Genomic DNA, 27780 nt, shown 5'->3' with positions numbered 1-27780 from the left:
TATGAATTTAAGATTCATGTACGCTGTCTTCTCACATTAACCATTTAAATCTAATTATAATATTTCCTAATTGTATTAGTCACATTATTTTATCATATAATTTGGTGCAGGCATTCAGCATATTTTGGTGGCATTTATTTCTTCCCCTCGTTGTTAAGCCATCAAGAATCTTGATTTCCCGCATATACTTTTTGACAGGTTACCAAGAATTTCTATTGCAAAATGGAACCATATTTTTGGATTATGTATTATAAGTTAATTAACAGTTTACAGTAACAATGTTCTCTCACCAAATGATGGCCATATATTTTGTCCTGAGAACAAAATCTAGTTTCCAAAATGTGGTTTATTATTTCTTAAGAGTTCAAAACATGATATTTCTCATTGATGCATTTACATGTATCAATCTGCTTACAATAGCTTTCTTTAAAGATTTTACTTAAAGCCTTTAGTCTTTTAAAACCAAGGTTTGGAATTCTCTGGTGACAGGTTGGTAGGTATTCAACCTGTGAACAAACATTCAAATACCTTTTTTTAATAGCCTATTGCCACTTCAGTAAATTGATAAAAGGTTAATGATAAATAGTGAAGAAGATGGATGACCTAAATAACATTAGCAGGAGTGTGACAGTACAAATGCGATACTTGCAATCAATTGCTTACGGTTTCACTAGTTGCTTTTTTTGCTGTTTGGTCCCAGGTTCGATCATTTTTAAGATTTTGGAAAATGATTGAAATGGTTAAATTTGGAAATTTAACATTGCTGCTTAAGTTAAATTTATTGATTTTTTTTTTTAATGCTAACGTTTTGGTTGAATGTATTCGGATGCAAAAGATTTCACAACGGGTGAGTGACCTAGATTTTGTGACAAACAGTGAAGTAACAGCACCGGCTGTTTGTTTTGCAGTCATCAGATCACAATGTGACCCTGATCACACATTTGGGGATCTTTTATGGTTAGATGTTAAGCTGCAAAGGTACTGCTGGGAGTATATCTCAAGAATTAAGGTGTAGAAATCACAAGCTGGGAGGAACAAGGCGGTCACCTTCATCCTTATCTGACAATGGCCTGCTTTGAGGAGAAGTAAGAAAGGGGAAAGGAAAGTGAAAGAACCCCTGCCAGTAGCTCGATGGAAATACCTATGTTGGTGGCCACCTAGTTCCAGAATTTGGCTCCAAACGACATCTTGAGACCCAAGGAATAATATTTAAATTGAGGGATTGCCATTGAGGTACCATCTTGTGAGCTGCTCAGAGTTTTTCCATAGAGACTTGATCAAATTCAGCATTATGTCTGCACATGCTGCATGTTGCATTAGCCTGCTACACCTGTGGTATTTGAATATCTGAGCCAATAAAGGATCTTCAGTCACATTGGAAAATCCTCATCGATGATGCACTCTGAAAGACAATGAATAAATCATGTACAGTAAATGGAATAATTGCGATTTAAAAAATGTGTACATTTTTTTAATTCTCCACTTGTAGGTCTCTTACAATCAGGGACAGGTGAAATTATAATGGGGAAACAAGGAAATGGCGGAAGTTAAATTAGTACTTTGTTTGTGTCTTCCTTATTGAAGACAGTACCAATCTCCCAAAAATGCCAGGGGACCGACGACCTAGTGGGAGTGAGGAACTGAGGGGAATGCACATTAGTCAGGCAATGGTGTTAGGTAAACTGTTGGGACTGAAGGCAGATAAATCCTCAAGGCCTGATGGTCTGCATCCCAGAGTACTCAAGGTGGCGGCCCTAGAAATCGTGGATGCATTGGTGATCATTTTCTAATGTTTTCTCAACTCTGGATCAGTTCCTGGGGACTGGAGAGTAGCCAATGTAACCCCACTTTTTAAGAGGGGGGGAGAGAACACTGAATTATAGACCAGTTAGCCTTGCATCGGTAGTGGGGAAGATGCTTGAGTCGATTGTTAAAGATGGTTTAGCAGCGCATTTGGAAGGCAGTGACAGGATCGGCCAAAGTCAGCATGGATTTATGATAGGAGAAATCATGCTTGACTATTCTTTTGGAATTTTTTGAGGATGTAACAAGTAGAATGGATAAGGGAAGCCAGTGGATGTGGTGCATCTGGACTTTCAAAATTCACTGGATGTTTTCAAGAGAGTTAAATTTAGCTCTTAGGGCTAAAGGGATATGGGGTAAAAGCAGGAATAGGGTACTGATTTTAGATGATCAGCTATGACCATATGGCTTGAAGAAGCCAAATGGCCCACTCCTGCACCTATTTTTCTATGTTATTAGTAGATCAATACTTTAGCAATTTTTTTTGCTTTTGCCAATACTTGAATGGTTACTGAACCTAGGTTAATTGTAAATTTATTGCAAATAGAACATTGGCTGAGCACAGCAAGTGCAAATCTCAACCCTGTTGTCCTTGTCTCAGTACAGATTTTTTTTTTTGCAGATCTTGCAAGCAGATGGTGTCGCCTTTCAGCCAATAATAAATGAAACAGTGAGTGGGTCGAGGACAATGGAGATTTCTTCCACAAAGAAGTAAATATTAAAAGACAAACATGATTATTTAACCAGCAAATTTAAACATGTTTTGCAAATGGGTCATTAGCAGGTGCCTTTTTCCAATGTGTTGATAACTTCAATCCTGAATAATATCTTAAGATCATTGCCATATAATAAATTATGAAATAATTTAGATGCATGATAACTCGTGGCAGCATAGCACTGGTTTGAACTTTTTTTTCTTTGGAGAGTAAGTATGCAGAATTACTCCAAGCTTTATAATGTAATTGGCTGTACTTTAATTAGACAACGTGTTCTAATTTTCAGGCAAACCTGTCCAGGAAAAGCGACAAGTGTTCAGTTGTCAACATTTCCTCGAGCAGATCTGTGTGCCTTTGACCGGAAGGTAACTTATTTTGCATTTGAAGTGCTATTTTTGGATCTAAATTGGAGGTGTAGCTAACGGAGGCTAATGCTGAGACGGCTCTTTGTAAAGTGGTTCCTTCGCGTAAAATATGTTGTTCAATTGTGGCTCCTAATAATCGCACATTTGGGATTGATAACTTGTAAAATTTCAGATTAGCAATGTATTCTCCACCCTTTTAATTTGTCTGAACCATAATGTCGTCTAATACCCTGAATTATTTTATAGTACAAGTGTATAAAGCAGTATAAAGTCAAAAAGTTTGCAGGTTTTACAGTACCTCCGGATAGATGAAAGACAGCATCCCGATATTGATGCTCCTATTATTTTCAACATTTTCTGTTTTTATTCCAAATTTTATCCTCAATAATTTACGTAATGTAATTTGGAATAAAAACAGAAAATGTTGAAAATAATAGGAAAATCGAAGGAGTCAAGAAAAAATAAAACATATATATAATAGTCGAGTAACTCAACAGGTCGGGCTGCATCTGTGGAGGAAACGGATAGAGGCAGTTTTTGGTCAGGACCCTTCAGAGTGGCAAAAGTCTGAGTTTCGGGTCCCGACACAATGTTGCCTAACTATTTCATCCACGATATGCTGCCTGGCCTGCTGAGTCACTCCAGTCTGTGTGTTAGCTCAAGTTTATAGTCTGCAGTTCCTTGTGTCTCCAGGGGAAAAAAAGATGGAATTTGTAGAAGGAATGGATGCACTATTTTTGCATAATTTGGTGTAATTATTCTTGATCACCAATCTCTGTTGAAGTGTGTTTAAAAATAAAATTATTAAATAATAGTAAAGCATAGGATTAGGCCCTTTGGATCACAATGATGCCAAGACCAACTATTATCTGCTTGCAAATAAACACTCCCCCTCCATTCCCTGCAGATCCATGTTCCCACCCAGAAGTGTCCTAAATGCAACTTTTGTATCTGCCTCCACCACCTCCCCTGGCAGTGCATTCCAAGCATCCACCATCCTCTGTTTAAAAAAAAAAACCTAGCCTTGCACATCTATCTATATATTAAAACTGTGTGTGTGGGTGGGTGTATGTCAGATTCGGCCTTTGATTCCTTGGTCCGCCAGCACCACACGCTGAATCTCCGACATTTTTTTCCATTTCGCTACTTAATTCTCTTTTACATTCACGGATTCACTCCTCAAAACATTTTGGCTTTTTTATGTACCCGTTTTTAAAAATAAAATCCTCCACCCACCCCACCCACTCATTTTGTCACCTCCTGCTGGCCAGCGACCATAACACCTGCTGACGCCCGGCTCTGCTCCAAAGACGCCGACATTTTTCCCTACCGCTGGTGCCCGGCCCAGCTCTGTCACGCTGCCTCAAGCCAAGCATCGGATCTTCAACCGCTGCTTTTCCAGCAGCGGGGGAACAGCCAGCGCGACAGAGCTGGCGTCTCAGAAGTGCCGAGGATACGAGGCCTCACAGTCTCTAATCGCACCGCTTTCACTGACTTTTCATTCCACAGTGAGTTCAGTTCGGTAACAACACCCCCCCCCCCCCTCTACTCTGGGCCTGAAGCACGTTCGGGGACCAGACCCAACGGGTCTGCACTTAGTCAAGTCTCCTTTAAACTTTGCACCTCTCACCTTAAAGCTCTGCTGTGTAATTGTTGATTTTTTCATCCTGGGGAACAGGGAGCATTGTCTCAACCTATTAATTTTATATACTTCTATCAGGTCTTTCCTCAACTTCCGGTGTTCCAGATAAAACAATCCAAGTCTATCCAATTTGTAGTTAATTCCCACTAATCCAGGCATCATTCTGGTGAATCTCTTTTGCATGCTCTCCAAAGAGCTGAACGCAACACTCCAAATGCAGTCTAACCAAAGTCCTATAAAGCTGCATCATGACTTGCTGAATGAAGGCAAGGAAACTGTTGGAAATGATCAGACTCACACATAGTGATTAGAATTCATAGTCTTTTATTAGCAACTCTGTAGAGGAAACACAAGGTGCTATCATCTATGCACGCATACTACCAATCTGCCAGCGAGCAAGAGAGAGAGAGCTCATTAATAAGCTTGTGGGCGAAGCAATAGTATGAGTGACACTAATCTCCATCCTCTTAAAGAATTAAATGCAAATACAAAACTACTGAGTACTACAAAGAATTTAATGCAAATGTATACTGCTGACTATAAAGCACACATAGTATATGGCAATAAACTGGAGGAAGTTCAAACATAGCCGGGTACTTTACGGTGGGCTTACAAACGACCAGCACGCCTACGGTACAGTCCATCTCCTCCCGTCACCGAGGACACAATCGGTGGTGAAATAAGTGTTGGAGATTGAAACGGCATTCCCGGGGACAAAACAGGAGACTTTGGCACAGGTGGAGGTGGCGTAGCCATCAGCAAAGTAACTAGATCAGAAACAGGTTGTCGTGCTGGTGCAGTCGAGCCGATGCCGCTGGATGTGGATGGAAGTGTACTTGTGTGGTCAAGATAGTAGGGACGTGGTGCTGGCTCGTTCACAGGCAGGATATGTTGCCTATTACGTCTGTAGGTGCCGCCATCGGCATTGACCAAGTATGAATATGGCTCGGAGGCAGTTCCAGAAATTACACCGATGCGGTTGTGACCTTTATCGGTTTGTAGACGCACCACTTGTCCCTTGGCTAGTGGTGGAAGCGGTCTGCTCGTTTTGTCATACCACCCTTTCTGAATATCGCACTTTTGTTGTAGCCTGGGCTGAACTTCTGATGGCGAGGCCACTTGCGGAATGTGTGCCTGCTTCACCACAGGCAGTGTGACTCGGGTCTGCCTTGACATTAGACGCTGCGCGGGTGAACCCAGTATTGGGTCGTGGGAGATGTTGCGTAGGTTAAGCAGGTCCAGGTACACATCTGATTTTGCTCTGTGGGATCGTTCCATTAATTGTTTGGCACTTCTCACGGTACGTTCAGCCAGCCCATTTGATTGAGGATATTCAGGGCTGCTGGTGATGTGACGAAAACCACAGCTGGCAGCAAAAGTCTTTGAAGTTCTGGCTGGTAAATTGACTGCCATTATCAGATAGTAGTTGACATGGTGTTTAAGAAGGAACTGCAGATGCTGGAAAATCGAAGGTGCACAAAAGTGCTGGAGAAACTCAGCGGGTGCGGCAGCATCTATGGAGCGAAGGTAATAGGCAACGTTTCGGGCCGAAAAAACTTCTTCAAACTGATGTGGGGGGGAGGGAAGAAGAAAGGAAGAGGAGGAGCCAGAGGGCTGAGGGAGAGCTGTTCATACCGTTGGGGTGTAAACTGCCCAAGTGGAATATGAGGTGCTGCTCCTCCAATTTCTGGTGGTGTTCACTCTGGCCATGGAGGAAGCCCAGGACAGAAAGGTTGGATTCGGAATGAGAGGGGGAGTTGAGGTGCTGAGCCACAGGGAGATCAGGTTGGTTAATGTGGACCGATCGCTATGCCTACGCTTGGTCTCACCGATGTAGATCCGCTGACACCTAGAGCAGCGGATGCAATAGATGAGGTTGGAGGAGATGCAGGTGAACCTCTGTCTCACCTGGAACGACTGGTTGGGTCCTTGAATTGAGTCGAGGGGGGAGGTAAAGCAACGGAGAAATGGCGAGCCAGCTTCTGAACTTGCCCGTGAGAGGTGGGGCTACTAAGAAGATTGATATCAAACCAACTAGCATACAAGTCAACAAGAACCAGGTATTGTTTACATTGCCACTCAAATATGTCAGTTGTCACTGGACCATGGAAGGGCAGGAATCGGATTTGAGAGAAGTGGTTGCTTTTGTTGATGCGGTGCCAAACTGTTGCACACTGCACAGGTTTCCACATTGTCATGAATGTAATCAGTCATGCCAGGCCAGTCGAACATGTTGTTTGCTCGCAGGACAGTTGCTGCTTCGGCGCCTGGGTGGCCCGCATGGACAGCATCAAAATACTTGCTGTGTAGAGAGGCAGAAACTACAGCTTTGTGGCCTTTTATGATAATGCCATCTTGTAGTACCAGTTCCGAGTTTATTGCAGGTAATATGAACATTAGGTCATTGAATTGATGAATTCAACATGATGAATTGTAGGCAGCAGATTTAACATTTCTCAATATTCAAATCATTTTTGAAGAAAGTCATATATGGAGTATCATCACTGTGGTAATTTAGTAGTCCAACCATGGCATCAGGATTCATACTCGCACATGTAAAAAACTGAAACTCAATTGTTTTTTCACAATGTCTTTAACAACAGTCTGAGCATTTTTGGTAAATTCGTCCAGTGCTTCTGGGTTGTCTCGTTGAATATTTTCTTTCAGGATTTTCATGTAATCCTTTATGTAGGTTCTGTAGGTTGCTTTGTCAAAATGAACTTCCTTGAGATGATGATTCAACACAATGTCAACACCACTCCATCTTGAATCCTCCGCATATTGATGATGTTATGGAGTTGGATCCAAAGATCCCTCTGGACATCAATGCTGTTAAGTGTCACTAACTGTATTTTCCACTTGTATCTGACCTCCCAAAGTGCAACACCTTGTACTTGGTCAGATTAAACTCCATCTGCCATTTCCCTGCCTATTTCTCCAGCGAAGTTGAGGAGAAACTGACTTGCTCAGAGGATTGCAAGTCTTCAGAAATCTGTATTGGAGTGGGGGTTGGACACATCGTCACAGACTATATTCAGGACAGATCGATAGATTTTTATAGGAAAGTGAGTTAGTGCGGAGAAGTCATGATGCGAAGAGGTAAAACATCAGCCATGATCTTATTGTAAGTAGAGGAGGCGGAAGGGTTGAATAGCCTACTTCTATTTATGTTCTGGTAATCAGGTATTACAAATTATCAATTCATGTTTTTTATACTTTCAGTACAGTTCAGGTGGCGCCAATTTCCCAAATTTGCAAAGTCCAACAGAAGGTAGTGAAAATGATACTTCCATATTATTTACTTTAAAAAGGCAAAGAGGTATGTATTTAATAAAATCCTATGATTGAACCTAATTAACCTGCATGTTCCTCATTGTTTATTAACAACTACCGTTGTAAGGATTTTTTTACTTTTTAAATTGAAAGATTAATACTATATTAATCATTGTGTGCCTCAATCTGAGAGCTACCAGTTCTTAAATCCTCTTCGTCTTCCATGAATTTTCCATGGAAGAGGAAGAGAAGAGGCAGTTCGTGTTTTAAATCCTGAGAGGAAAATGCATGTCAGCAAAGTTGGCCAGTCTTATTTCTCTGATTTTTCTGGCATGTGGCAATTGTGTTCAGGATTAAATTCAAGGTAACAGCCCTTATATTGACTTGAAAGCATTTTAACATGCAGCATTCCATCTGTCATCTATGTTAGCTGATTACAACAAAAAAATGGAATGAGTTTATTACATTGAGCAAAGATGTCCACATGTTTTTGTTTGAAAACAAAAGATTATTGCTTTCATAAGCAGGTGTTTAGAATAGATTATCAGTGGCACAATCAGGCAGCATCTCTGGAGAACAGTGTTCAAGAAGGAACTGCAGATGCTGTAAGATCGAAGATCAGACTCCTATAGTGTGAAGAAGGGTTTCGGCCCGAAACGTCGCCTATTTTCTTCACTCCATAGATGCTGCTGCACCCGCTGAGTTTCTCCAGCAATTTTGTGTACCTTCTGGAGAACAGTGTTATGTCCCTGTCCCACTTAGGAAACCTGAACGGAAACCTCTGGAGACTTTGCGCCCCACCCAAGGTTTCCGTGCGGTTCCCGGAGGTTTTTGTCAGTCTCCCTAAAGGTCGAAAGTGGTTTCCGCTTCTATGTTCCGGTGATTATTTCAAAAAATTCAAAACTGGCGGCGACTAAAAATAGGTTGCCGTTTAAAAAATCGGTAATTTTTTAGTCTAAACCGGTTGCGATGCTAGTTGAAGTTGGTTGCCGGAGGCTGCAGGTAGTGGAAGGTCTTACCTGACACAAAGCTCCGGGAACCGCACGGAAACTTTGGGTGGTGCGCAAAGTCTCCAGAGGTTTCCGTTCAGGTTTCCTAAGTGGGACGGGCATTACTCCAGCACTTTGTGCGCTTCTAGGTAACCAACATCTGCAGTTTGTTGTTTCTACAAATTGAACAGCGAGGTAGGCTTGAAGCCCTTGTGCCGACACCTGCTGATTTCTTGTGTTGTTGAGAGATGAAATGGCCTATTCTTACTATTCATTGACCTGGTAAAACACTTGTATATTGGCAAAGACTACTTTTTTAACTTTGCAGCATTGGTGATGGGTTTGTTAGCCACTTAAAATGAGGCACAATAGAGAAGTAAAAGCAAATCTGTTAAAAGTCCATGACCTCCCTGTGCAAAGTACTTATGATACAGAGTCATTATATATCATAACAAGTACTTTAATTTTAATACTGTTTGATCTACAGCAATACTGTTGATCTATTTTTTTTAGTATGTTTTAAAGTATGTTTTTGATGTTTCTTAGTGTGTTTTGTGTGGGGCGTGGTGTGGGGGGGTAAGGGGGAAACCGTTTCGGCCGCCTCCTCCAAGGAGAGGCGACTTTTTCCAGGTCGCCTCCCCTGTGGCCTAACTGCAAGGATCGGCGCGGCCTTTCCCGGAGACGCGCCCGGGGCTTCAGCGGCGGGCGAAGCGTGGACTCTCGGCGTGGAGCGGGTGAGCCCTCGCTGGAGGGAAGCGCTCCGTTTCTCTGGCCCGGGTCAGCCGGCAGCCTGAAGCCGCGTCTGCACAGCTCCAGCTGGCGCGGCGCCTGCGGCCCGGGATCCCTCGTGGGGGACCCGGGGGAGAAGAAGCCATCACTGCTGGCCCGCGGCCAACTTCTACCGCGGGTCCGGCATGGACTTACCATCACCCCTGAAGGGGAGCTTCGACCACCGGCCCTGCGGTCTGCGGTGCTTCTGGCTGCGACGCGGCGGGAACCTTAAATCTTCGACCGCCGGCCTGCGGCCTACACCAACCTGAAGCCGCGGTCTCCAGTGGGGAAGAACCGATCCTGGACTTACCGTGTCTTTGACTTTGTCCCTTACCATCTGGACGCCCGCAGCAACGGCTGCGGAGGGTGGAGGTCCCGACCACGGGGGAAAATGGAGGACTGGCCAAGTTCTGTGCCTTCCACCACAGCGATGAATGCTATGGTGGATGTTTATGTTACATTTTTATTGGGGTTGTGTGTTAAAGGAATAAATTCCACCGACCCTGGTTGTGTGGCAATAAATTCTATCAAATCAAAATCAATCAAAGAGGATGAGGGTAAAAGTACACGACTGCTTGTAGATAAAAGCAGAGGGAATGAATCCTCCCGTCCTTAAAATTTAACCCACTGGAAATGGCTGACTGATTTATAAATTAATCTGCAATTTGGTACCAGGTCTTCAGTCCCCGTTGTAACCTAGTGTAGATCTTTCTTGGTAAATGGCCAGCCCAATTGCCTGTTGCTTCACATTTGGCAATGCCTGTCCACTGTACTTAAAATATTCCTGGTCATTCCAAATCTGCCCTGCTTCCTTCGTGTAGTTATTTGGGCTGGTGTGCAAGTCCACCTGTGTTTCATTATTTGTAAGCTCCATCCGTCCATATTCTCCAACTTTAATGCATTGCCTGTTGCATAGGCATGGAAGAACTACACAATGCCACGTATTTATAATTCATTTTAAAAATGTTAAACCTTTTAATTGACTTTCGTCATTTTGATGTTCTGCTTTTACCTTTAAGTGTGCCGAGTGTCTGTTTTTAAATCAATTGATTTTTAACTTGCCAGTAATGCACACTGTTTTTCTGTGAGTTGTACAAGTGAAATGGTGAACACGTGAACAAAAAATGAAGAGGAAATAAGGCAGGAAATGCATTTATTCCTTTAAGAATCATTGCAGTTTCCATTGCAGGAAATTAATGTATCCTGTTCCAAGTATAGCCATACATGTATATTCAGAATATTGATGTTGACTCTTCCTGTGAGACTAATATTGCAGTTTTTAATTTCACTTTCTGATGTCCTAGACTTGAATGCATAAGTATTATTTTTTTTCCAGCCGTTCCTGATCAAATTAAGGAAGAATATGATGTAAAATCTGACAATCTTAAGGAGAAAGAGTTGGAGGAATTCAAGTTGCACAGTATTGATGTGATAAAGAAACAAGACCGCTCTGTGGAAGCCACGAAGGGGAGAGTGTTATCGGGCACTGATTTCAGTCACTTGTCACCTGAGGTATAAGAATTTGTCTGTGTGTGTGTGTACTTTAATGCCTGATTTTTATTCCTTAATTTCAAATTAATTTACTAAAGCTTTATTTGAGAGATTGGTGGAATTGAATCTCACTCGGTGCAATAAAGACTTTTCGATGTGTTCCTTCATTTGTCAATGCCATTTAAAATTGCAGCCAATTAACGGGTGCCTTGGGCGGCACAGTGGCACAGCTGGTAGAACCGCTGCCTCGCTGCGCCAGAGACCCGAGTTCAATCCTGTCCTTGGATGCTGCTTACTTGGAGTTTGCACATTTTCCTTGTGACTGTTGATTACTTTCATTGCCCTGGGTTTCTCCCACATCCCAAAGATGTGTGGGTTTGTAGGTTGGTTAATTAGCCACTGTAAATTGTCCCAATTGTGTAGGTAGTGGATGAGAATATGGGCTAATCAATGGTCGGCATGGATTCAGTGGGCCAAAAGGCCTGTTTCCATGCTGCATCTCTAAATTAAACTATTACAAGGTAAGTTGATTTTTATGATTACTATCAATTGCTAACCGAGCGGAGGTGTTGGGCGAAGCTTTCGCCAAGCCTATGTTTGGTCTCACCGATGTAGAGCAGCTGACACCTAGAGCAGCGGATGCAATAGATGAGGTTGGAGGACGTGCAGGTGAACCTCTGTCGCACCTACGGTGCTCTACATCGGTGAGACCAAGCGTAGGCTTGGCGATCGCTTCGCCCAACACCTCCGCTCGGTTCGCTATAACCAACCTGATCTGGTGGCTCAGCACTTCAACTCCCCCTCCCACTCCGAATCCGACCTTTCTGTCCTGGGCCTCCTCCATGGCCAGAGTGAGGCCCACCATAAATTGGAGGAGCAGCACCTCATATTTTGCTTGGGTAGTTTACACCCCAGCGGTATGAACATTGACTTCTCCAATTTTAGGTAGTCCCTGCTTTTTCCTCCTTTCCCCTCCCCTTCCCACCTCTCCCACAGCCCACTATCTCCGCATCTTCCTTTCTTTGTCGTTCCCCACCCCAACATCAGTCTGAAGAAGGGTCTCGACCCGAAACATCGCCAATTTTCTTCGCTCCATATATGCTGCCTCACCCGCTGAGTTTCTCCACCATTTTTGCCTACCTTCGATTTTCCAGCATCTGCAGTTCCTTCTTAAACCTTTATCTTTAATGTACATTTTACAACCTTTGTATCAATAATTAGAGGGTTCCTTTATCTCTGCCCTTAAGACTATTTAGTTAATTTGGGGGGGTTTTATTCGCCATTCTGATGTCCAATCCTGGCATGCTTTTCATTTTAAATGTAATTTAATATATTCTATTTTTCTTCATGGTTGTAAGTGGCTTTTTCTTTTGTGAGTTGCTTTCTAATCTTGAAGAAATGTCTAAGTGCTTTCGCCTGGGTATAAATTGATCCATTGCATTCAAAATCACTTTTAAAAAAACAAAAAACCTTTTTGGTTGTTTACTTTCCCAGTCATTTGAGTTTATCCTTTATTAATCAATCCAGAACACAAACCTTTTTTACAGAATTTTCTAATCTTTGAAATCCAAAATGTAGAGACTGAGATTGGAGGTCAAGCTTTATATTCGATAATTGATCATCTTTAACTATCAAGTCCAGATGTTAACTATTAGCAATCATAATTATGATATGATCCATTAATTAACTTTATAATGATGAGCAACCTTCATTCTGTTAACATTTGGTTTTGTGAATAGACACAGTTATAAATGACAGCATTAATTAAGCGAGACTACACAAATTAAGAAGTGATCTGTTGGTATTTTTATATTTATTGATTAATTTTTGATTTAAAGTCACAGACAACTGAAGCAGCATTGAATAAAGCTGATGTAGTGCTTGCTCCAAAGAAATTTCCATCCACTAGTTGTGCTGGCAAAACTGTTGTTTCGAAAATGTCTGTTTGTCAGACACCGAACACCGAAGTGCCCCATCACAATGCAAGCAGGTAATCATTTCTGCTAAATTGATAATATATGCGACTGCTGCTTAAAACTAGCCCTGTGTCTTGTTTTACATTTAATCTCAAATGTGTACCATTCTGGATTTTGTTCCAAGTTTTCAGACACCAATTGTGAGCAGATCAGCAATGCCATGGGCTTCAACTCCAAGCAATTTTACACCCGTTTCACAATATCATACCAATTTCCCGTCTACTCTAGCAACACCACAGCAACCTGGTCAGTTTCAACAATATGGATCTTCTCAATTTCTGTCACAGTTGGGGGTAATGCCATATTTCACATTTTTTAATTATTGAATCATTATGAACTTAAATTGTACTGATTCTTCAATTTAACACTTGTTATTTTATTTGGTTAGGTTGCAGGGGCGTTTTCCACCAATGAAAGTATTGTTGTTAAAACAAAAATCTACTCCATAATAAAATTACTGGGAACAGGAGGATCAAGTAAGGTAATCTCTAGCAATTAACTTACTTTTTTAAATGATTACACGTTAAAAAGGATGAAATGGTTACAACTGTACGAAAATATAGCCTTGGGTTGAATAAGTAGTAAATTTAAGCTAGATGAATGCAATATTCGATGTTAGGGGGAGGGGGGGCTAAGGGATTCAAAGGCTAAGGGAATCAAGGGATATGGGGCGGAGGGGGAAGCAAGAACGGGGTACTGATTTTAGATGATCAAGTCATGATCATATTGAGTGGCTCGAAGGGCAGAATGGCCTACTCCTGCACCTATTTTCTGTTTCTAATACCTAATTCCTCCTTTTGATCCACTCCATTTGTCAGGTTATTTGTCAGATATGAATTTAAACTCTAGGAAGAAATTATAATGTTAACAAAGGAGACATGTTAAAAAAACTTTGTAGATGACATGGGAATTGGAGTTGTTGATCGTGTGGAGGGTGGTCTTGGCTACAGGGTGATATGTTGTGTTGGTGAAATAGACTGAGAAATGGCAGAGCGAGTTTAATCCAAATAACTCTAGGGTCGTGCATTTATGGATTAGCAATGGGGCTATGATATGCACCATGAATGATGGCATCGTAGGAAACATTGAAGGACAGAGGGATCTTGGTTGGCTGGTTCAAATATTCTTGAAAGTGGCAGCCCAGGTTTTGGTTCATTATTGTACTGAGATACAGTGAAAGTCTTAGTTTTGCATACTATCCAGGAACTCGTATCATATATGAATACAACAGCTATGATGAAAGGAGAAAGGAAACTGCAGATACAGTGTTATAATACTAGAGGAAGTGCAGATAAAAGAAAGTGCAGAGGCTGCAATGAGTAGATTAGAATACGTTATGTTCCAACTTGATAAAATATAGGTCAGACTTCAGCTGGAGCACTGCGTGCAGTTCTGCTTATCACGCCATATGATAGTGCTGGAAGAGAGAAGAGAAAATTCACCAGAATGTTGCTTGGATTAAGAGTAGAGGCTGGGTCTGTTTTCCCTGGAGCAGAGGAGGTTAAGAGGGGACATCATTGGGCTATTTCAAATTGAGGGGTTTAGATAGAGTAGACAGAAGGAAGTTATTCCCATATCAGATGTGGATTAAACTAGAGGACATAGATTTTGAATGAGGTAAAATATTTGGTGGGAATCTGAGGGTTTAGGGTTATCTGTGGGTTTAGAGGACCATCTTCATCCAGAACAATGTGTATCTGGAATACATTGCCCGAGATAGTAGTTGAAGCAGTGTCACTGACAGCATTTATGTGTCTACATTAGCACATGAATTGCCCATCCATAAAGGCCAGATGCCTAGTGCTGGAAACTAGGATTAATAAGGATGGGCTCCCACTAGTTCATGCTGTATGCTTCTGATTTCAGTGCAATTGTGTGTCTTAAACAGGAAGGTTTAATCCTCTTGTCCTGTTTAGTTTTCAGCTGATCTTCTGACTGTTTCTAGCACAAGCATAATTATTTCTTGCTGTCATTTTCTCCAGATCACCATTTTCCACCCTCTGTAGATTTCAGCTATTTTTTTTTCAATTGCAGCGGTATTTCATTTTTTGTAGGGTTGTTTTACCTATTGCTCCCAACTTGTTGACCAATAGTAATTTCCAGATTTATAACGGAACTGAAAATAATTCTAATTAAACTCTTCATTTTCAGCAGCTTTTGGCACCAGCTCTTAAATCCCCTGATCCTATCTTGGCTTTTTCCTTTTTATCTCTGAACACTAGTTGCTTCCTTACAACACGAAGACTGTCTTAAAATGTATTTTTGCATGTTAAGCAGACTGTATTGCAAACTTGTTTTTAAGGTCACCCGATTCCAACAAATCAATTCTAATGCTTTTGGTTAGTTTAAGATTTCAGTTTTTAATCTAGATAGAGAATATTTAAATTATAATAATTAAAAATTATTTATCTGGAAAATATACTGCTTTGTTCCTACCAGGTGTTCCAAGTACTAGATCAGAAGAAACAACTGTATGCTATTAAGCAAGTGAATCTGCAAGATGCAGATGAACAGTCAATAGTTGGTTACAAAGATGAAATTGAATATTTGAAACGTCTACAACCACACAGTGACAAGATAATCAAGCTTTATGATTAGTGAGTAGTTTTGTTTTGAACTTGATGACATTGTATCATGAGTTGCATTTTGGCAGTGTATTATGTAATAAACAGAAATGGGCCAGTAGCAATGCACGAACATGGTTGGCCAAGTGCAGACTCCAAAGCATGGGAGGATAAAACTAGGCCAAGGGGTTCATAGATGGTGTGTTTTATAGATTAGGGCCAAGGAAATGTCCAGGCGGCCACTGAAGCACATTTAAAAACAAAAGCCCAATTGTGGGAATGGGCATGTTGGCGCCTTAAACTTGCTATGAACAATCCTCAAGCCTGTCTACATCTAGTTCTTCATATCTCTTGTTTTTCGTTGTCCAAATTCTATTAATCTCATCCTTGGAAATGTTAATTCTTAAATATTTTTTGTACAGCTTTTATTCTTAACTTGATTAACTTGAGACAATAGATGCATAGACTTTGTTTAAGAGGGAACTGCAGATGCTGGAGAATCGAAGGTTACACAAAAAAGCTGGAGAAACTCAGCGGGTGCAGCAGCATCTATGGAGCGAAGGAAATAGGCTTCGCATAGATGCATAGACTTTGTTGTTCAGTTGTATTGTGAAAAACTTTATGTACTTTCCTTTGCATAACCATCCTTGTATCTCTTGATTTCCCAACTCGCTCTACATACCCAAGTGGTTTTCTTTGTTTATAACGCTAGTTACATTTGTGCTCCTCTTGAATCCCAAGCCACAGTGTATCATATTGTAATCCTTATTTGCAAAGCCCCCTCAATATAATATTTATTTAAGTCTCTATGCCATTTCCTCAGTCTATTTCATGGCATATTATTATATGTGAGTCTCAAGTACAGAATTAATTTGTTCTCCAAACTATTTTAGCTGTCAATTTATATAACTATTAGTGATAAATGCACAAAATTTGTTTTAAAAATCTATGAATATCTTAACTTCCCAAATACATTTGTTTTACTTTTATTGGCTGTGGATAATACCATCAAGGCCGTGTGGTCTGCATTTCCTTCCAAAACCTGTCTAAACGTTTTTATTTTACTAAACCATTGCATGTATGCCATGTTAAATTCTGGTGTCACTTAGTGTCAAATTTTGTTCTCTATTTTACATATGACATAGCTTATAGTTGTACTATATCGATGGTTAATATTCTGGCTTGGTAACTGTAAGGAAGCTACAGATTGCTTCCAACAATGATATTTAGCTCCACCCATGTGTTTCAAAATTTTTGCCTTGAAGCTAAGACTAATCCCCTCCCCTTCTTCCGCCCACCTCCCCCTATCTCTACTGTCTGTCGTAAGTGATAGGAGCAGAATTAGACCATTTGGCCCCATCAGGTCTATTCTGCCATTCAATGATGGCTGATCTATCTCTCCCTCCTAACTCCATTCTCCTGCCTTCAACCCATAGTTCCTGATCCCCGTACTAATTAAGATTCTATCTATCTCTGCCTTAAAAATGTCTGTCTAACACTGCCTTAATGTATTTTCAAAACATTCAATTGATTTGTTTAACACAGTGAGATCACGGATAATTATATCTACACGATAATGGAATGTGGTAATATAGACTTGAACACTTTGCTGCGAAGGAAAAAGGTCATCAATCCACTGGAACGGAAATTATACTGGGGAAACATGTTGGAAGCTGTTCACACAATTCATCAGCATGGTAAATATCTGGTTTAAACTATTGAACAAAAATGTAATTTGTCTTTTTCCACACATTTATTGTGATTGTTTAAAAACAACACTTCTCCTTAACTGAAGCTATTGGTTTCCTATTTTATATCTGTTTAAATTTACAATTGTCCTTCACAGAAATTAATCTGATAACATGGACATGGAACAATAGAGCACAGGAACAGTCCCTTTGGCCTACTGTGTCTATGACAAACATTATACCAAGTGAAACTAATCTCTACCTGCATGTGATCCAAATCTCTCAATTCCCTGCATAATCCATGTGCCTATCTGAAAGCCTCTTAAATACCAGTATCATATCTGGCTCCACCATCATTCCAGGCACCCACCACTGTGCTTACAACAAAAGTCATGTCTTGTGCATCTCTTTTAAACTTTGCCGCACTCATCATCTTTCATATTTCCATCCTGAGAAAAAGGTTCTGACTGTCTACCCTATCTGTCTCTCATAATTTTATATTCTTCCATCAAATTTCCCACATCTGCCATTCCAAAAACAAAAGTCCAACTTGCAGCTCATACCTCCGTAATCCAGGCAGTTTTCTGACAAACTACTTCTGTACCCTTTACAAATCTTCCACTTCCTTTCTGTCACTCCTTTCATTTGCTTTGCACTCCTTTCATTTGCTCTGCAATTTGGGCATATATCAGGATTAAGTAAATAATATCTCCAGGAAATTTCTATTACTACAAATGCCTCATTTTTTTTGCCACTTGGTTAACATTTCTATTTAAGCATCTTCAATCTCAGAGTTTATATTTTATTCTGCATGATTTGTGAGTAGTGTAAAATTGCTACAAATTCATCCATGTCTCGTATTATTTAGGTATAATTCATAGTGACCTGAAACCAGCTAATTTTCTGATGGTCGAGGGAATGCTGAAGTTGATAGATTTTGGCATTGCAAATGAGATACAACCGGATGTGACCAGTATTAGTAAAGATGCTTTGGTGAGTAACAGTTTTGCAAAGAATTTGATATCTTGTCATTAATAATAATTTTAAAAAAAGCCTTGGTTGTAATTGCTAATTGTGCAAAATGTAATTACATTCTAATTCCAAAGTGTTGATTGACTTCACTGGGCCCAAATTTTGTAAGTGGTTTGTAACACACAATTAGAACTATATATGATTTATAAGAAACACAATTTACTTGCCCTACGAACGGCTCAGTGGCACAGCTTGATAGCCCCACAAATCTCGTGACTGGGTTGTCAATCAGTACCAGATTTGCCTGTGCAGATTGAACATTTATCCCTGACACAGCACTAGAGCACTTGTTTCTTTCGCTTGAGGTTAAACTAATCTATAGGATTTCATTCGCCATTGACTCAAAAGGAGATTAAATGAATGAGAGATTTTCTCTTTTGTTGGAAGGAAGATGCAGATTGTGTGTTTTTAACCAAAAGTATGTTTTTAACTTTTAATAAGAATCCACATCTTATGTGATTGTATTAGTGCAGTTTTGGCTTTTTTCAAATTTTGCCATTTATCAGTTTATTAAAATGTTATTTTTCATCTCTTATTATCAAGAAAAAATGTCTACCTCATCAAGTGCTGATTGGAAAAAAGGAAGTTTATCAAATTGATGAAGTACACATTCTTTGAAAACTACAGTAACATTTGAAGACATTTCACAGGAAAAGAAATAGAATTCACAATTAGATAACAGTGTAGATTTAAAATCTGATTGGTGAACCAATCACAGAATACCAATTGCATGCCATTTCAACCCCCCTACTCATTCCCACACCAACCTATCCATCATTATTGGTATATTCCATCGAAGGTAAGACCCAACAGATACTAGAGGGACAACCTCATGTTCTGCCTGAGTTGACTACTATCCAAAGATTTAAGAATAAGGAGTAAGCCATCTAGAACGGAGACGAGGAAACACTTTTTCTCACAGAGAGTGGTGAGTCTGTGGAATTCTCTGCCTCAGAGGGAGGTGGAGACAGGTTCTCTGGATGCTTTCAAAAGAGAGCTAGATAGGGCTCTTTAAAAATAGTGGAATCGGGAGATATGGGGAGAAGGCAGGAACGGGGTACTGATTGGGGATGATCAGCCATGATCACATTGATTGGCGGTGCTGGCTCAAAGGGCCGAATGGCCTAATCCTGCACCTATTGTCTATTGTCCATGTGCGTGTTTGAATTTTCCAATTTTAGCAAACTAGCATCCAGTATTTGTTTTAATCTTCTTCCCTGCCATATTTTCCTGTAGTCTTTCCCATGCCCCTATACCACACACCGCCATTCCCTTTTTGTCCCCCTCCTGGCTCCATCCATTTACTACCTACACATTTCATCCACCATTCATCTCAATAAACAATAGGCAGAGAATTCCACAGACTCACCACTCTCTGTGTGAAAAAGTGTTTCCTCGTCTCTGTTCTAAATGGCTTACTCCTTATTCTTAAACTGTGGCCCCTGGTTCTGGACTCCCCCAACATCTGGGACATGTTTCCTGCCTCCAGCGTGTCCAAACCTTTAATAATCTTATGTTTTAATAAGATCCACTCTCACCCTTCTAAATGCCAGAGTATACAAGCCCAGCCGCTCCATTCTCTCAGCATATGACAGTCCCGCCATTCATCTCCTTCCTATATGTTTCTGGTTTTAGCTTCCCTTCACCTCTACTACGTCATCTATTGTGCCAGTTCGATTATTTTTCAGATTCATCTTGGAGCTTGAACCTACAACAGTATGTGTATTCACTCTGTGTTCTTCTAATAAAGAACTTAAATACGAAGTTGAACGACTCAGTGTTTATACATCTTTGTACAATGTGTTCCCTTTATCATCTTTCCTTACTTATTAGGTTTGTAACCTATGTGTTCCCGCTTATCACCCACATAGGTATCTCTGCCTTCATCCTCCCATTCCTCTCTGGCTCCATCTGCCTCTGGCTCCCAACTCTTTTACCCACCGTTGCCTCACTCCATCAGCCCCTCTTCCTTTGCCTCTGCTCTGTTCACCAATCACCCACTGGGCCTTTCTCGACACGCCTCTCTTTATGCTCGATATCTTCCCCCTCCATTCTCAGTCCTGATGCAGAGTCCCTACCCAAAGTGACCACAATCCCTTTCCCACCTGACAGGTGATACTCAAACCACTTAGTTTCTCCAACAAATTGTTTATTGCTCCAGATGTCAGCATCTGCTGCCTCTTCTTCTCTCAGAATACTAATGTTAATTATCTCTTAGGTGGGCACGCTAAATTTCATGGCACCTGAAACCATTAAGGATATGTTCTCCAATGGTGAAACCAAGCACAAGTCAAAGGTAAGAACTATCTCCTGTATATTCTGTATTTGGATAGGTTTGGTCCATATATGTGAATATATATTTCACCATTTATCATGTGTTATAGTTAATACTATCAGAAAAAATGCTGATTTACAATAAATTTATAATCTGGGAATAGTGGAAAGGAAATAAACATTATCTGATCTCATAGGTGAATAAGGAGAGATAAATGAAGTTTGGGACTTGTGAGCCCCAATGGCTAGAATGTAGCACAAGGTGAAAATATAATGAGAGGGATATTTGTGAAAGGGAGATTTGCAGGACAGAGTGAGAGGTGAAGGATTTACAGAAGATTGGAAGGGAAGAAAAGGGAAAATGGCAATGAACAGCTTGAACAGGTTAGAGACTACGTAGATAGACAAAAATGCTGGAGAAACTCAGCGGGTGCAGCAGCATCTATGGAACGAAGGAAATAGACAACATTTCAGTCCGAAACCCTTCTTCAGACTACGTAGATCACTGTTATCGTGATATGAATAAGATAAAATCTGAGACTGGAGAGCAGTGCCGAGAAACAAGTGGCGTTTGTTTGGACAAATATTGGGAGGCAGGGCTGACCTTAAATAAGACCACACTCACAAAACCGTTCTACAGGTTCAGCTGGTTTTCTTCGACAGCCATTTGAAAATAGTGATTTAAATGATACATTTTATAAAGGTGTGAATATAGAGTTTCAAATGTAGACTGAAAAAATAGATTTAAAGGGTGTTTCACCTCGAGGAGATTTTATGAACTTGGGAATGCATTTTCAGAATAAGGAGTTGCCCATTTAAGACAAAAAAGGGAGGATTTCTTCTGAGAATGTGAATCTTTGGAAATTTTAACCCAGAGAGCTGTGAATGATATTGAGAGATTTTTGGTCTATGACAGAAGTTGAGATCAATGGGGAACATTATAGGAAGTAGAGTTTAACTTGAGTTCAGCCATGATCTTGTTGTATAGTGTACCAGGCCTTTTGCTGTTTCTTACATTCTAATCTAAATTTGCAACTTTTCAAGATACGGGCATAACCTGGTAAGATCACTCTTTATTACTCATTCCTAATTACCCTGTGAAAATAATGGTAGCTGCCTTCACTCTCTTGAACCACTGTCATCATTTGAGTAAAGGTTTTCATGCAATACAATTGTGTAAGATGTTCTAGGATTTGGACGTGTTGATTTGAATTAATCTATTTCCATGTCTGAAAAAAAAGCAGCTTTGAGGGAAGTCTGCACGGCTGGTGTTCCCATGCAGCTGTTACTCTTGACCTTGCTGTTAGAGGTAATTCATTTGGGCGATGTTGCTGATGTAACTGAAGTGAGTAACTGCAGTACATTTTGTGGAGGGTACACGCTGCAGCCGTGGTGTGCAGTTTCGGGTGGTCTTTAGAGCTGCCAAGTGGGCTGATGGCATTTGAGTACCGTGCGATGCCAGGCAATGATTAATTATTGCAGTGTACTCAGCATCTGATCTGCTCTTGTAGTTGTATTTATTTGACTAGTCCAGTAGAGTCTCTGATAAATGGTGACATCTAAGGTTTTGATAGCAGGGGACTGAGATATTAATGTCTTTGAATATCAGAGAAAGGTGGTTGGACTCTCTTGTAATGCAGATGGTTATTGACTGTCAATGGAGGGGGAATGGAGAGTAAAACTGACTTCTGTCTGGTGCTGATGTGCACATGCTACTTTATTTGGTGAAGTAGTGGAACATTATTATAAAATTCAAGATCTCAGATGTTGCTTTCAAAAAGTGATGTGTGGAATAATTCAAATTTCATTGTGTGCTTCATTGCAGATAAGTCCAAAGAGTGATGTATGGTCTCTAGGCTGCATCTTATACTACATGACTTATGGAAAGACTCCATTTCAGCACCTTACAAACCAGATCAGCAAGCTACAGGCTATCACAGACTTAAACCACGAAATTAAATTTCCTGCTATTGCAGAAAATGATCTGCTTGATGTACTGAAGGTATGTAATTTTCTATCAATAACAAAAAAACATAGGACACCTGAAGATGTGGGAGAAAAACGCTGGGGTGTGTAGCTTACTGGAAATTGGAAAATTCAGTGTTCATATCAATGGGTGGTAAGCTATCCAAGTAGAATTTAAAGGTTTTTCTGGTTGGCTGTCAGTGACTAGCGGAGTTCTGTCGGTGCTGGGGCCACTACCCTTCCCGTTGTATATTAATGATTTGGATGAAGGGATTGAAGGCTTTGTGGCCAAGTTTGCAGATGATACGAAAATAGGTGGAAGGGCAGATAGTGCAGAGAAAGCAGGGACTCTGTAGAAGGACAGGTTGTGAGAGTGGCAGAAAAGTGACAGATGGCATATAGTGTAGCAAAGTGTGGAGTCGGCCCATCGCCTATTCCGCCACGATTGAATGGCGGACGATGGGCCAAAAGGCCTAATTCTGCTCCTGTTATTATGTCCTTATAATATGCAATCTTATTCTTCTGTTTTACACTCTTTGTAATAATGAGTACTGACAGGTAAATGTGGGAGGCTAGGACAGTTAAAAAGCCATGCACCTGGAGTCTCACAGTGGCGATTGTGGACTGCACATAGTCTGCAAAACGGTTGCGTAATCTACTCTTGATTTCACCAGTGTAGAGGAGGCCACAACTTTGGTTTTTGCTCCTTCACTTTTTAACTGGATTACCTGATTTACACTTTATTCCCACGCCAACTCTAGCCCTGCCATATCAGAAATAATTATTTGACCTCTCCATTCCACCTCCTTTCTCTAATTTAATTTAGGCTTTTTTGCTCTCCTCAATTCTGGCAAAGGGTCTTCAGCCTAAAATGTTGTCTGTTTCTTCCTCCAGAGATGCTATCTAAAACTATATTTCCTGCATTTTCATTTTAATGTTGGAACATAATGTTGTAATATTTTCTTTTGTACCTTGAACCTTCCTGTCATAAATATAGAAGCATGCGTTTTTTGAATTTCACGCATGAATCATTTGCCTCACTACTTATTCATACTCCTTTGAAACAGTAATCCTAATCCTATTATTTGCTTTGTTATCCTATTTTATTTCCAATTTCCTTAGATGAGGCAGTTTTTTAAATTTGGTTTGATTGAACACCTATGCTGAGAAGAGCATGTTGCATAGTGAGATGAATATGACACTTCGGCTGAAAAGCTTATTCAAGTGGCTGTGCATGAGTCAGGACCTTTCAACTAAAGGAGATAATGAGGAAATGTTAGGTTTTTTAAATAAAGTATTTATGTAGATTTTGGAGGAGCAGTATTTTGGTAAATTCCTCCATTTTAAATTGTCATCAAATGTGATGATAAAAGTTGAGATGCAATGTGGTGTTGGAATTTGGAATGATTTGGCATAGAGTAGAGTGAAAGCAGATATCCTTGCATTTTTAAGGGAAACATAGTTATATGAACAAGAGGAAGGTGTTGTGCTGTAGCAATTGTGTGGAGTCCTGTGTTTAACTTTGAATTGGTCGAGAATAACCAGCACAATGGGTACCTTCTGTCACATAAACTTCACAGCTCAAACTTTTCAAGATACAGTTAGCTGTCTTTGAGTCTGATGTCGGTTACGTATTTTAGAAGATAACATACAGTGCTCTACATTATCTGCACTTATAGTGTATTGATAATCCAGGCTAATTGTGTCAATTAGTTGGGAGAAGGAACTTTCTGTACCAAATTTCTTATTGCATAAAGTTGCGGTCTGCATTTCATCTCTTTGTTTATAATCTAGAAATTATTGTACTTAATATGACTAAATATATTGTGTGGCTCCTACTAACTCCATGAGTTGAAATTGTTTCATTTGAGTAGAAATGCTTGTCACGGAATCCCAAGGAAAGAATATCAATTACGGCGCTGCTCGATCATCGTTATGTACATCTCCAAGTTCAACCACAACCAGGTAAGTCTCAATCCTCAATTAGTTACAACAAGTCAATTTAATTTCATGTTCTATAACCAAAGGATGCAGATTCAAGTTTTTTTTTAAGAGTATCTTTGCTTTCGGAGTTGTTATTGTCTAAAATGTAATATTTGAGAATGTGAATATTCAGTATTAACCTTCAAAGGGGAAGTTAAATGGAATTGAGAGGATGCCTGTGGTTAACTAGTTGACAGATAAATAACTAAATAAATAGGCATGATAGGCCAAAGAAGGGAATACATTCAATGACAATGTTTTGTTGACGCATGTGTCTCTTTGTTAATATGTCAAAAGAAGAAACCAGGCCCAGTTATATAGCATACGCAGCATTTAATTTGGTATCTGGTCTCTGGGAAAAATTAATACTGATAAATACTTTAAATTGGCAAGTCAACCCAAATTGCAGAAACTCATCAAACCAATTCCACATTTGAAACGATTTAACTAGAATAATTCCATTAATCATTTCTACTGAATGATGTTGACACACAAAATGTAAAAGACGAGTTTTCAAGAGGAGACTAAAATATACTCTAAGAGTAAGGGGAATATGTATCATTGGTGCTAAACGGAGTCTGCATATTGGACATGTCAATTAAATATGTATTTAATTTGTGCAGTGATGGAACCTAATGAGAAATCCAGAAAAGATGTACATCGTGTCTTAAGCCAGTTGGTAGCTTTGAATTCTCCAAACAGCATCGTAAGGGCAACCAGAGTAAGTCATATCCTCTCTTTTATCGCATATATTGAATTTGTGAATACTTGCTTTGTAATTTATCAAATCTTTCTCCGAATCACTGTAAAACCTTTATTTTGCTAAATAATAGCATGCAGTATGCTTTCAGAGAGATTATGTATTAACTATGTAATTAATTCTGTTTCGCCATATTGAGGTTTAATGTATTCAAAATACGCTGCTCATAAGGTCATAAGTAATATGAGTAGAGTTATGCCATTCGGCCCATCAAGTCTACTCCACCATTCAATCTTGGCTGATCTATCTCTCCCTCCTAAACTCATTCTCCTGCCTTCTCCCTATAGCCCCTGACACCTGTACTAATTAAGAATGTATCTATGGTAGACAAAAATGCTGGAGAAACTCAGCGGGTGAGGCATCATCTATGGAACTAAGGAAATGGGCAACGTTTTGGGTTGAAACCCTCCTTCAAACTAAAGAAGGGTTTCGACCCGAAACGTTGCCTATTTCCTTCGCTCCATAGATGCTGCCTCACCCGCTGAATTTCTCCAGCATTTTTGTCTACCTTCGATTTTCCAGCATCTGCAGTTCCTTCTTAAACAAGAATGTATCTATCTCTGCTTTAAAAATATCCATTGATAGCCTCCACAGCCTGTGGCAAAGAATTCCACAGATTCACCACCTTCTAACTAAAGAAATTCCTTCTGATCTTTCTAAAGGACGCCCTTTAATTGTGAGGTTATGACCTAGTCCAAGATTCTAGTGGAAACATCCTCTCCACGTCCACTCCATCCAAACCTTTCACTATTCTGTACATTTCAATGAGGTTCCCTCTCATTCTTCTAAACTCCAGCGAGTACAGGTCCATAACTCTTGTTTTCATTCCTTTTTAGGTTTTATGGGAGCAGTATAACAATGGCCGTGATCTTGATGCATCTGTTGTTATGAAGCCATCCCAGCAGCGTTTGTAGCAGAAAAAAAGTTGTGTTCCTGCAAGGAAAAATGCAGATCAAGCCAGAAAAGGCTGGGACTTTGCATCTTGTATCTAAAGGAAGATGTAGAGCAATAGGACATTGATATGGTTCTTTAGAAACTGGCTTGTGCTGGTTACTGTTACGTGTTTGTGTTTCTCTAGCTGTTGTGTGTAACATCATAGCATTTTGTCGTAAATGTTTACTCTCTGTAGTAGTAGCAGCAGTGTACAAGACTGCTGATCTACACTGGGGAAGGACGAATGCAGCATTTACAAACTAATATTTTTAGAAAACACATAATTCATGATGCAAATAACCTAATAACAAATGTTCTCTTTGCAAATGCTCTTTGTAAGGATGAGGGGTTGAGCCTGAATAAAGTGTACTCAATTTCATTATCTGGGAAGGTAAGCTGCTCCTGCACCTGCTGTTCCTTTTATATTTTACACTGTGACCTGTGGAGAACTCAAAGTAATTTTGTGCAGAGTTTCTATTCTTGGAGCTAAAGAGAAGCCATCCAAACTCATTCATGGATGGTTACCAGAGATTGTATTTCAATCTTGTTCAGTTAGAATTTAACACGAGTGCCAAAGTTGGAAAGTCTGACCCACTGTGTCATTTTCACATTTGAAGCTTTAGAGCCTTAATCTGATTCATTTGGTATTTGAGGTGTGCTCAGACAAATTTCATGCTTCTATGGTGAATTTATTTTTTGAGATTGAAGTCATTGATGCATTTCCCACCAAAAACTATACACTATGTTAAGATAACCTGTAAATACCTTTGAGCTATACCATCTATTAAAATTGGTCAATGCTAGCTATGTATGTGCTCGTATTTTTTTTTTATTTTTTAATGGCAACTCTTGGCTCTGAGTATAAACTGTGATTTGGGTAACTGAAATTGTTACCAATGTACATTACCTAATTTGTAAATGCGAATAAAAAATGCAAGAACATGCATTATACTTCAATCAATGTAGTTGCCTTCTTTGTGATGTTAATAGTTCTATCCTCGTGCAGCTATTCAATTTGAAACTCTTGCTTTTAATCTGCTTGTGCAAGAACTATGAAAAGATATGACTGTCATTGGAAAATTTGAGCTATATGAAAATTGATGCCTTGAGACATGAAGACGTTTAAATAGTTGTTAAAATTTAGATCTAACTACTTAGCTTCCATTTTCCCTCAATTAAGTAACTAGTAATACCAGTGATCAGCATTGAAGTTTGTAGTACGAATGTAGCATTAGTGAAGTTTACAATTTATTGTCACGTTTGCTTCAAAAGATTCTAATCCTGATTAGAAAGATTCTCTGGTTTGTGCAGTATATCTCTTAAAAATTGGTGTCAATTGATTGCTAAGATATTCATACTCTAATTAAAACAATGAGGTATTACATTTCCACTAAGCTTTATGCTAATGTTACAATTTGGCATTGGAGCAAAAGAGATGATTCTAAAATATGGTAAATGTTGTCCGAGGCAACATTTGACAATGTGGCATCAAGGTTTAGTTTGGTTATTATTGACACATGTACTGAAGTACAGTGAAAAGCTTTTTGTTGCGTGC

General features: G+C 39.9%; 1 protein-coding gene across 1 annotated transcript in view; it reads left to right on the top strand.

The window, feature by feature from the left end:
• ttk (ttk protein kinase) overlaps positions 1 to 27182 on the top strand; it is a 50387-nt gene extending 23205 nt beyond the window's left edge. Inside the window, exons 8-22 of the mRNA XM_055636079.1 lie at positions 2426 to 2514; positions 2806 to 2884; positions 7749 to 7845; positions 10896 to 11071; positions 12889 to 13040; positions 13151 to 13319; positions 13415 to 13507; positions 15466 to 15623; positions 17136 to 17287; positions 18147 to 18271; positions 20529 to 20606; positions 22410 to 22586; positions 24424 to 24514; positions 25156 to 25253; positions 26129 to 27182. Of these exons, the coding sequence (XP_055492054.1) occupies positions 2426 to 2514; positions 2806 to 2884; positions 7749 to 7845; positions 10896 to 11071; positions 12889 to 13040; positions 13151 to 13319; positions 13415 to 13507; positions 15466 to 15623; positions 17136 to 17287; positions 18147 to 18271; positions 20529 to 20606; positions 22410 to 22586; positions 24424 to 24514; positions 25156 to 25253; positions 26129 to 26206 (1812 nt within the window). The 3' untranslated portion in view covers positions 26207 to 27182. The remainder of the gene's footprint in view (positions 1 to 2425; positions 2515 to 2805; positions 2885 to 7748; positions 7846 to 10895; positions 11072 to 12888; positions 13041 to 13150; positions 13320 to 13414; positions 13508 to 15465; positions 15624 to 17135; positions 17288 to 18146; positions 18272 to 20528; positions 20607 to 22409; positions 22587 to 24423; positions 24515 to 25155; positions 25254 to 26128) is intronic.
• The last annotated feature ends 598 nt before the right edge of the window (positions 27183 to 27780 follow it).

Source organism: Leucoraja erinacea, chromosome 5 (assembly GCF_028641065.1).
Source record: "Leucoraja erinacea ecotype New England chromosome 5, Leri_hhj_1, whole genome shotgun sequence".
Lineage (NCBI taxonomy): Eukaryota > Metazoa > Chordata > Chondrichthyes > Rajiformes > Rajidae > Leucoraja > Leucoraja erinaceus.
The sequence above is the reverse complement of the archived record's forward strand: the minus strand, read 5'-3'. Positions and strand labels throughout refer to the sequence as shown.